Source organism: Emydura macquarii, unplaced genomic scaffold, assembly GCF_026122565.2.
Source record: "Emydura macquarii macquarii isolate MOO-44397 ecotype Brisbane River unplaced genomic scaffold, CSIRO-AGI_Emac_v2 contig_1027, whole genome shotgun sequence".
NCBI lineage: Eukaryota > Metazoa > Chordata > Testudines > Chelidae > Emydura > Emydura macquarii.
Window position 1 is genome coordinate 4,723,393 of NW_027131164.1, and position 10,916 is coordinate 4,734,308.

Consider the following 10,916-nt stretch of genomic DNA (forward strand, 5'->3'; position numbering starts at 1 on the left):
AACCGGTGACTACATTTGATGCTTTGGAAAAAGGGATTTTACTGGACTGCTCTGGTGTGTGTCCTCTCTTTTTGAATTGTAAGCAAGTGAATCCTATGGTGAAACAGGAGTTGAGTAGCTAGCCCGTCTTACATATAATCACCATCCAGAGCTTGTATTGGGATGTGCGGTATATTCACTACAAGAGAGATGTTATGTGACTATATAATATAACCAGAGAAGTTTTGCAGCTGGTAGTTACTTTTTCCTTTAAGTCTACATGAAACTGAACATATTGGTTTTGCTTTACAAAGGGGAAAAAAAGCTGTAACGTAACAGTATACATGGTTGCTCTCCAGCAATCCCACAATAGCACTGTGGATGCCTGAATTTAATTCAGTTCAAAGGGAAAGAGTCTGTCCCTACAGCCAGTGACAACCTGTGGAAAAGAATACCAGGAGCCTGTGGAAGCAAGTGGGGAGAATCACTGATCTCGCCCAGCAGAACAAAGGATTTTTGTGTTTCTGTACTGGTTACTTACTGAGGAAATGGAGATGACATCATCTCAGACAAAAAACAAAAGACACTCCATATACAAACAAAAACACTTCTCTCCCCGCCCCCACCTGAGAGAATTTGCAATCATCTCCCTACTGTAGAAGCAGAAAATGGTCTCTCGGGAAAGATTCCCCTCAAAGTTAGCCAATATGTTGCAGAAAATATAATTAATACAGAATTCTGCTTCAAAAGACTTGCAATCCCAAGAACAAACAAATCAACCCTACCAATCTCAAACTATATCTGTGAAATTAGTCACTTTATGCAGATAATAGCTTCAGCTTTTTTCAGGTCACTCATTAAACCACAAGAAACTTGTCATGAATGTCATCATAGAGTCTTTTAATACTTTACATAAAAAAACTGCATACACAGCTTATATAACTTTATGTAAACATCATATAAGTCTCATTGCTTTTGCCATGTCAGTTCATTAAAACAAAAATACCCTATACCGTCTTAGTACCACTGTCAAAAAGGGAAACCAAAATACCTCATAAAGGACAAAAATAGATGGATAGGTTTGTTCTCTGAACCAGAAAGGCACAGGTTCAAAGGCTGCTCTCTGAAAAGAAATTTTAAATAAGCCCAAATACTTTAAACTGCTCTGGGAGGAGGGGGAAGGAGCCAGTGTTTCCACTTACTTTTCAAGAGAAATACAGTGGTTTTATTTTCTTATTTGACTTTTTTTTTTTAAATCCAAAAACAGATGAGGTTACTACGTCAAAAGTGTTCATAATGCTACAGTGCTGTATGCAGCTGACAAGTGTTAAAATTAAGAAGTTAACACCTAGCTGTGCAAAGTAAGTTCTCCTTTGAAAAATAAAGATTTTTATTTAAATTAACCAAAGCAACACAATTGCAGAAGACGACTTTAACTGAAGGAGCAGGCACCGGGATAATACATGGCAACGTTGTCCCCATTTCTCCTCACCCCTTTCCCATCCTGCTGTGACTGCCATCAGAAGATTGATGTCTAGGGAGAGAACAAGACAGCAGCTCAATCTTTTTTAGGTCAGCCGGGTGACTTCTACAACTGGAATCAGTTCAGCTCGTTAAGCAGCAGGCTTTAGTTATTCTTGACAGTGTTGGGGTGGGTGGATAGGGGTGTCTGTTCTCTTCAATGACTGAAATTCAAGCTGGGTCAAGTGGTTTGGCACCCACTCCCCACTTCACTTTAAATAAACACTTTTTGATATCCCAGTTCAAACAAAAATAATATTTAGGTATATACACACTGGATACCCCACCCCTCCCCGATTCCCCTCTTGATCCAAGTCCTCAAAGAACTATGTTACACAGCAGGTACATCGGAGGTCAGCTCAGTCCAGGAGATCCGCCCCACAGAGGGGTTTTTGCTGGTGGTGGTCGGCAGGAAGAGTCTGAGAAAGGCAGCGCCCCACCCCAACGCATTCAGGGCCCGGGCTAGGAGGAGCGAGCACATACACCCACACCGCTCCCCCCAGGAGGGAGAAAATCTCTTCCAAGTGTCTCACGTGCGTTCAGCCCCTCTCACAAAGGAGACGGTCAAGCAACTTTCTGTTGGTCTTGGCGCAGTAGGTGCGGGGGGAATAATTCCCCCGCTGCAGGGAAGAGCTGGGTCCATTCTCCCCCCACCCCGCCCTCCTGCTGCCTACATCTCAGCATCAGCCGCCGCTTTTCTCGCTGCCTTTCAAGCAGTCCGTGAGCGGTCGGCTTTGCCCAGGGGACGGCAGCAGCAGCAGCAGCCGCCGTGGTCTCAGGACACGCAGGCTCCCTCCGGCGCCGCAGCTCTCCCCCGCCTGATCCCCTGGGCTGAGCGCGTGGGTCCGTCCTCCCCCCGCTTCATCGCCTCCCTCAGCATCCGTCCGTCCCCCACCCCCCAGCTTCCCCGCCCGGCGAGCGCAGCCCCACGGCGCGGCGCGCCCTATAGCACCTTGCAGCAGTTCAGGCAGCCGCTCGGGGCGCCGTAGCGCTTCTGCAAGGCGGCGCGGGTGGCCGTCTCGAAGACCTCGCGGACCCCTTCCTTGGTCTTGGCCGAGCACTCCAGGTAGTCGTAGGCCTGGATGCGGACGGCCATGGCCCGCCCGTCCTCGGTGCGCACGGGCTCCTGCTTCATGCGGGCCAGCTCGTTGCGGACGTGCTCGTCGTTGCGCAGGTCCTTCTTGTTGGCCACCAGGATGATGGGCACGTTGGGGCAGAAGTGCTTGACCTCGGGCACCCACTTCTCCGGGATGTTCTCCAGCGAGTCCGGGCTGTCCACCGAGAAGCACATGAGGATCACGTCGGTGTCCGGGTAGGAGAGGGGCCGCAGGCGGTCGTAGTCCTCCTGGCCGGCCGTGTCCCAGAGGGCCAGCTCCACCTGCTTGCTGTCCACCTCGATGTCGGCCACGTAGTTCTCGAAGACGGTGGGCACGTAGACCTCGGGGAACTCGTCCTTGCTGAAGACGATCAGCAGGCAGGTCTTGCCGCACGCCCCGTCCCCCACCACCACCAGCTTCTTGCGGATCGCCGCCATGGCCAGGCTGGCCAAGCTCGCCTTGTTGTGCAGCAGGACGAGGGAGGCGCCTTCTTCCCCGCCGCCGCCTCCTCCTCCTCCTCCGCCGCCTTCCTCTCGCTTGCTACAGGGCACCGTGGCGAGCCGGGACGGGCGAGGCGAGGCGGGGTTCTCGCTGCGCCCTCCTCGCTCCCGGCCCGAGCACCCGGCGCGCTGGGGAGGAGGATGATGATGTGGGATCGCTGCTCCTTCTTCCTCCTCGGGGCGGGGGGCTTTGTGACTGCCGCGCTCTCCCCTCCGGGGTGGCGATGGAGGAGGGGGGTGGCCGCGCCGCCCGGCTGGTGTGCAGGCTGCCTGGCAGCCGCTCTTCGCCGCCTCCTTCTGCAGAAGGGGCACGGTGGAGGCTCCCCCCCGAGGGACAGGCAGCCTGGCGTCTCCTCTCTGCTCAGAGCTCGCCTCTCACCTGCTCCCCCCGCGCCTCTATCGCAGCCCCTCCAGGGTGTATCGCCTCCCTGCCGCGGGGCAAGGTCTTTTTTTTTTTTGTGTTTTGCCGCGGCTCTTAGCGACACGATAGCCACTGCTCGGCTCCCCCACCGCGCTACGAACACGGGCCACCGCTGTACTGCTGCTGCCGGCGGCTGGGCGCTGGTATTTAAAGGGGCCGGCTACTTTCTTAATATAGCCGGCCAATCGCAAGCCGAAGGGTGAGGTCATCTTTTTGAAGGCGCTCAGCCATTGGTGGGGGGAGCTGCAGGCGCTCCAGGCGGGGCAAGGCAGGAATGACGGGCAGCCAACAATGGGGGGGAGGCGGCGGGCTCGGTGCTGCAAGTGCTTGGGGCCGGGGATGTGCTGAGGGTGGGCTGGTCCGAGTTGGGCGGGGACTGCCCCCTCCCAAAGCGGGGGGTCGGTGGGGGAGGACTGACAGGGGAGCGGGCCGGCTCTGCTCTTGGGGTGACCGTTCGGAATCAGTGTTCTTCCCAGGAGGGGACCCACTTCTTCCGAGCGAGTCCCCTCAAACTTTCCTGAGCGGCACAGAGATTTCCCTCCCTGCCTGCCTCCCTCCACTCAGTGTTGCTCAGAGCTTCACAAGCAGTTGTGCTGAATCGCTATGAGAGGAGCCACGGAGCAGGGCTCAAGCTGGCTCCTTCCCATCCCAGCCCCCTGTCCTCACTCACAAGCTGCAGTTAGTTATTTTTACCAATGTCACACTTTCCACCTGCTAAACTTACCAGGCTGCCAGTGAGGCGGAAGCAGATAAAGATATTTTGAGGGATCACCCTCCCATCATGCCCCCCCCCACAGCCTGTCTGGGAACAAGTTCATCAGCTTGTGATGATGCAGTTTGTTTTGTTCTGCTTCTCCTTTTCTATTGCTATTGTGGTCCCTATAATGCATAGTTAGGTTGGCATGTTACTAGGAAAGTTGCTTTGCTGGAGAGGGGGAAAAAGCAGGCCAGAAAGAAGCATGTGCCCAGTTTTGCCTTATTGCTCTGTGCAAACATTGACCTGCAATGAAATGCTCTACCTGTGACAGTATTGCACATGGTTAATAGAGTGTGCAGAGCACGCAGCTTTCATCATTTAGACCCATGACTACTGTAAAATATTTTTCATTTTCACTGTGTGTGAACAGTGAAACCTGTCTAAAGTGGCCACTCAGGGACCAGCAAATAAAAATAAAATAATTAATAATCCCACTAGCAGAGACAGTTTGTAAAGACTGGAGAAAATGAAACTGGAGTCCTCAGGGATTATTTAGAGTGGTTAGTTAAAACCATTAAATTTAGGTTACTGACTAAGAATAAAAACAGGACCTATCCACTCCCCCCTTTAAATATAGTAATAAAACATGTTACATGCATGTAACATTTGATGGGGTCCTGGTTGAGAACCACTGTTCTATAGCACCCATCATCAAAACATTGGTGCACTGAATCACTTGCCTCTTGCTTTTGTTTAACTTCCATATTAATTTATTGATTAACATGCCTGACAAATACTACTGGAAATTAAGAGTAGAGGGCAGTTCAATGAAAGTCTACTATTTCTAGGGTGTGACAGGGTACGTCTCTTAGACTACTACAGCAGTGTCTTGTCAATCGCACAAAAGTGGTTATGGTTCCTTTAATCCTATACATTTGAATTAAATTAATGTTCTATAAGGATTTCTCTCTTTTTCGTTTCCCCCACTGTCAGGGATCTATATCTTGTCTTTGCAGGGTGATGGATTTGATGACTTAGATCATTTCCAGCACTGTTTTATGTGATCCTATTTTGTAACTGGCTGTAAATCCTTTTGTGTTGATTGGTGTAGTATCTTTCACATTGAAGCTATTACAACTATACAGAGCACGGTCATGTATTAACTTTGAGTGATGTCAGGATCATGCTGGTATTAAAGGGACACCACCACTTCAAAATCCCATTTCTGTCTGAAAACAAACAAACAAAACAACCCAGGAAAAATATGATTGTAAAGCCCCAAAACTTAACAGAGGGAGTCAATATGTAATACACTTTTAATTGGTTAGATTTCAAGGTGGTGGTATCTCTGTGAAACCACTCACTGGGCTAACCCGTAACAAGAGGTTAGCCACCTCTGTAGAAAGAAGATCTCACTTCTCATGAAGACAGATCCTTTTAATAGTGGAACATTTGCTTCTTGTTCTATAAGGAGATAATTGGTTTTTGTAACAAGTACAGCCATGTATCATTTAAAAAGATAATCCGAGTTCATTAGCTGCATAATTTAAACCATATTATCTACCTTTGTCTTCTGCAAGTTTGAGCATATGAACAAAAACTGTTTGATTTTTTTCATTGGAGGTTAGTGCCACCGTGTGGAGATCCTAATGGTCTGCTCTGGTAAGTTAAAGTTTTTGCATTTGGAGAGGCAGAAAGAGAATTTGTGAATATTTTTGTAAGTATTTCTATGTATTCAGTTTAAGATTTATTGTTGATGATTTTTTACTTGCTTTTGGACTCCATGAAGAATCAGAGCTCAAATTAGTTTTTGTCATTTTGTAAAAAAGGAAATGAATAAACTAGAGTGAGGGAAACTGCTGAATAGTTAGTTATGTCCGACATATCTGTGCTCTGAAACGAAGAATGTAGAACTGTATTGCTTATTAATTTAAAAAATACACCGGTCTGTTCTTTTCCCAAAATGCCAGTGAGTTATCTGTGTGCATTTGAGTCTAGCTTCTGCTCTCCATACTCACACGAGTAGTCCCCTTGAAGTTAGTAAGCCTGATTCTGATTTAATTTGCTTTTCAAGAGAAAGTCCATAGAAATCACTGGAGCTACTCACCAATGACCAGTGATTCAAATGAATAGTGTCTACATGGGTAAAATTCCCACTGAGCACTGAGAGTTTTGCCCAAGAATGGACTTCAGCTTCAGTATCCCAATAAAACATCAGCATCAGTGCAATTACTATCAAGGTTCTGTGCCTTTAAATATACAAATTAAAGATAAGGCCAGTGGGCCACGTTCAGTGAAACATGCTCACTTACACCAACAGTGCCTTCAGTCCATAAACATTACCCTAAAGTCAAGACATAAACCCAGAAAAGCAATTTGATTCTGAGCTGAGGCTGCTGGGGACAGCTGTGTGGTACCTGCATTGAATTGTCTTCCTTGGTGCTTAATATATTCATCTGGCCCTGGAAAATGTGAGGTGATCCTTTTCAAGAAGGCAATGATTGTTAGTGGAAATGCATGTAGGTCCTTTGATTTCCTGTTTGAGCAATGCATCAGCCAGAGTAACAGAAAAAAGGTGGTCAGCATCAGAATTCTGTGTGGGGCAGAGATGGGGGACTGCATCAGTGTCTGTAAACTGAGCTAAAGGGATAATAATGTATATCTGTGCCTGGGCTTCCTTCTCAAGGAGGTAATTGGGGGCAATGGTGGAAAAGCAGGAAAGTAAAATAAAAATAGGCAGCTGGGACCAGGTAGCTTTTCCTCTTTCACAAGGTATTTTATGTTATTAAAGGGCCAGTTCTACCTTCAGGTGTGTACAAATGGGTCCCACTGAAGTCCATACATTTTTCAGAGCTGAGTTTGGCCTGTATTATCTAGTTCTTTTGTTCTTTGTATTTCAGATAGTGTTGCTTTGGAAGACAACTTAATTGTTTAAAAATTAAGCAGTGGGGAAATAAAGTGAGGAGGGGGTGGAAAATCCCACTGGATAATGGTATTTGTTTCATTTCATTTCCTTTCTTTCTACCCTTGATGAAATTGGCAAGACACTGCGAAGGGAGGGATAGGCTAGGGTTGGGGAGGGAAGGTTTGAAGAGAGTTAAACAGAGGCGAGCTGCCAGGGGTGTCTTTGCTCTTTAGGGCAACCAATGCTACCTTTTATCAGCACTAAATTCATTTAGATGTTTCTTTAAAGACCATTTATTTAAATACACAGAAGTTTCATTTATATTAACACTACACTGAACTTTGTGGGAAATGCATTTATTAATTGCTTTGTCCCAGATACACCTATACCAACTATATATGTGATCATTAACAGCAGTATGTCGTTTCTGTAACCCATACACTTTTATTGCTATTTGTGTGTATTTATTATTTGTAACATCTAGTGGCTCTAGCCCTGCTGAACTAGGTGCTGTACAAACAAAGAGATGGGCCTTGATCCTCAAAGGTATTTAGTACCTAACTTCTATTGATTTCAATGGAAGCAAGGAGTCTAAATACCTTTGAGAATCTTCCAGGCCATGGTCTCTGCTCCAAATTTGTCATAATCTAAGTAGAAAATGAGACACAATAGGTGGATACAACAAACAGTATCATCTCATTGTTATCTTGTGCTTTCCCTATTTCTGAGCTTTCATTCATACATAATGGTCTGATTCAAAATTCAGTTTTTTGTTTTTACTTCAACACTCTAATCTAATTGCATTGCTTGAGTTAGAGATGACAACCTAAATAAAAAGATCTAGAGCACATGCCCAGATAATATATATTTCCTCTGTCCTTTTCTTTGAAGGATTTTATAAGTTGTATCTATGTAACCCAGACAATTTATGTTCAAGTACAGACATACACTAAAAATATAAAAACCTATCTAAGAAGCAATCACTTCTCACTTTGTAAATGACTAGGCAAGTAAGTTCATTTCCTGTTGTGGTGTAACACTTATTGAGGAAATTTTATGTGGTAACAACGTTGTGTGTTCTCCATGCTCTCTTCCCATGATGCTAAGACCACTATCCTAAGATCCCAATGTAGGCAAAAATCCCAGTGAAATAAGAAAAGCAGAATTTGGCCTAATATGGTTATTTTGCAATCATATGCTAAGAAACCTCTGAGTAGATGTGAGAAGAAAGGCTCAAATAATTAGTATGGGGCTATTTGATGGAAGGGAAGAACTTAGGGCTTTTATAAGGACTGGAATGCTCATTTCATGCTGGGGCAGATTTATTGCATTCACAGGTCCATGAGAAAAGCTGAATTTAACAGTCAAATGCTGAAAATGGAGGAATAAGTTAGATACTTTCCTGAAATGCAAACACGCAAAACAGGTATTGAACAAGAATAGGGTATTTTTGTATAAAAGGCACACAATAGGTGCAGTACATGTCAGAGTATATCCTGACCAAAGAGGAATTAGCCTGATACATTAAATAAGTGTGTAACCGACCACAGTGTAAACCTACAATGTGCTTAGCACCATGCAGAATTAAGCCCCAATTGGTTCAGTCTAAATACTTTTACTTTAGAGGAAGCTACTTTACTATAATGGTAAGGCTATGAGAAATATCCTTGAATGACACCCAGGAGGACATGTACAATCAACAGTAAACTTACTTAATCAGAATAAAGTAACGTCAGAATGTCCTCAGGGCTCCAAATTCACTCAACTTTAAAAAAAAAAAAACCCAAGTCATGAATTTGATGTTCTTATGCAAAAACTATTTTAACTTTAAGCCCTTGTTACAAACAGATAGCTCTTCAGTAGCTTATATAAAATTAAATGAATGTCTGCTTACACCCAGACATTAGCAGATAAGGCTTGCATGCACAAAAGAAGTTAGCTAATGTGACACTGAGCATCACAGTGCTTCATTTTAGGCGCCTAGAACATCCCTGCAATTCACAAAGAGAGAGTTAGACACCTAAGCTCCTATATAGTGAACGGGGAGAGAGAGGCGCCTTAGACTGTGATTCAGAAAAGCCAGCGTGCTAGGCAGGAAGCCATGTAAGCAAGCCAGTTGGAGATGCTGATCACCAGGACACGAGCTAAGTCGGAACTAGGCGTCTAAGTCCAAGCTGCAGGGAGGTGCCTCTCTCTGCTTGCAATTCTTAGGCAGGAATCCTCTTTAGAGTTAGACACCTATACTATTTTATGCAAGAGGCCAGGGAGGGTAATTTGGGTCAGAGAGAAGTGTTTGAGAGAAAGTGAGCACAAGCATGAGAATGACTCTGATAGTCTGTGATTAGGATGTGGGAGACCCAAGATCCAGCCCTGTATTCCAGTGACTAATTTGTCCACAGTGCAACAACTTCAACAGGAGAGACTGAAGGAGCCCCATAGACTATCCCATAGCCAACTGGTTAGGGTGCTCACCTGTGAGGAGTGGCAGATCCCTGTTCAAATCTCTTCCCTCCCCCCCCCCCCCCCCAGAGGGGGGACTTGAACAGCAGCTCTCCTACATCTCAAGTGCAGCACCCTAACCACTGGGCAAAAAGTTATGAGGGAGCTCTGCCACCTGTCCCCCTGCCCAAACCGGGATGCTCAGAGGGCTCTGACTGGATCGGGCCCTCAGCCCACTTAAACATCCAAATGCCTGTCTTCCCCTGGTGCATGAATTACTCTGGGGCTTAGGTGTGAGATAGGTGGCTGGACGGCTAGTGTAAAAGCAGTGCGCATGCCCAAAGGCAGAAATTTGGGTGCCTGGAGAACTTTTACTGCAAACACGTAGTTGTAGAGTAAGTTTAGGCACCGACACGGTTCAGCAGCACGTTTGTGCATTGCAGTAGTGCCAAAGCTGGACATTGGGAACCTAATTCCTTTTGTGCATCTAAGGATAAGTATCTGCATTAAAAATTAACACCCCTGCAATTGATGCTGTCAGCAGAGGCCAAATCTACCTACCTTTGCTTCGTATATGGCCCTTATTACCACAGTAACTGAGTGCCTCGCACTATCTAACCTATTTATCTTCTAAACACCCCTGGGAAGTAGGGAAATGCTGTTTCACAGATGAGGAGTTGAGGCACAGGCAGGCTAAATCACTTGCTCCAGGCCATACAGGAAGTCTGTGGCAGAGCAGGGCATTGATGCCAAATCTCAAGTTAGCACCAGAACCACTGGGCCATCCTTCCTCGCTAGATTGATGAGATCATGGAGACTGACTAGCCTCACTTCTCTAAATTGTCCCTTCAGATCAGAAAAAGGATATATTGGTGTTATGGCCTGGGGCAGTTTGATCTGCTGCTGTCACCTATGCTGTCCTGGCTACATAGCTTACTAAAGAGCTTCAGCCTCCTGGACCGTCAGTCTTTCCAAAGCACTAAATTAGCTTGATCCAAAGATACTTTACTCAGGGAAGGAATTTTAAGTAGCAGTCTTGCATAATAGAAATGGGGAAAGAGGAAGTGCATGAAGCAACCTCTATGTGGTATGATGCAGGATTGCATAACTGATGTTTTCACCCTCATTCCATTACAAATAAAGTAGATTGCTTTTAAAAGCAATGATCTCATTCAGTCCTCTTTGCTGATTGGCTGGCTAAATTAAGAAACAAACATTCCTTTAAAAAGAGTGCTTATGATAATCCTTCAAGAGTGGTGGAGAACTGTCCTAGGTGAATCAGTGTCCAAAAGAAAACTAGAGAGGGAAGGTTAGAGGAAAGAAAAGGTCATATTGATCTTCAAGAACAGGAAGAAGA

The 10,916-nt window shown here is 45.8% G+C and overlaps 1 protein-coding gene across 1 annotated transcript; it reads right to left on the minus strand.

The window, feature by feature from the left end:
• Positions 1-858: 858 nt before the first annotated feature.
• Positions 859-3,458, minus strand: RHOB (ras homolog family member B). Its single transcript, XM_067544716.1, has one exon. The coding sequence runs from the start codon at positions 3,032-3,034 to the stop codon at positions 2,444-2,446; it is 591 nt and encodes a 196-aa protein (XP_067400817.1). The 5' UTR covers positions 3,035-3,458; the 3' UTR covers positions 859-2,443.
• Between the last annotated feature and the right edge of the window lie 7,458 nt (positions 3,459-10,916).

Bases quoted from the DNA above. Each gene is read 5' to 3' on its own strand.
- RHOB (XM_067544716.1), bottom strand. From the start codon at position 3,034: ATGGCGGCGATCCGCAAGAAGCTGGTGGTGGTGGGGGACGGGGCGTGC.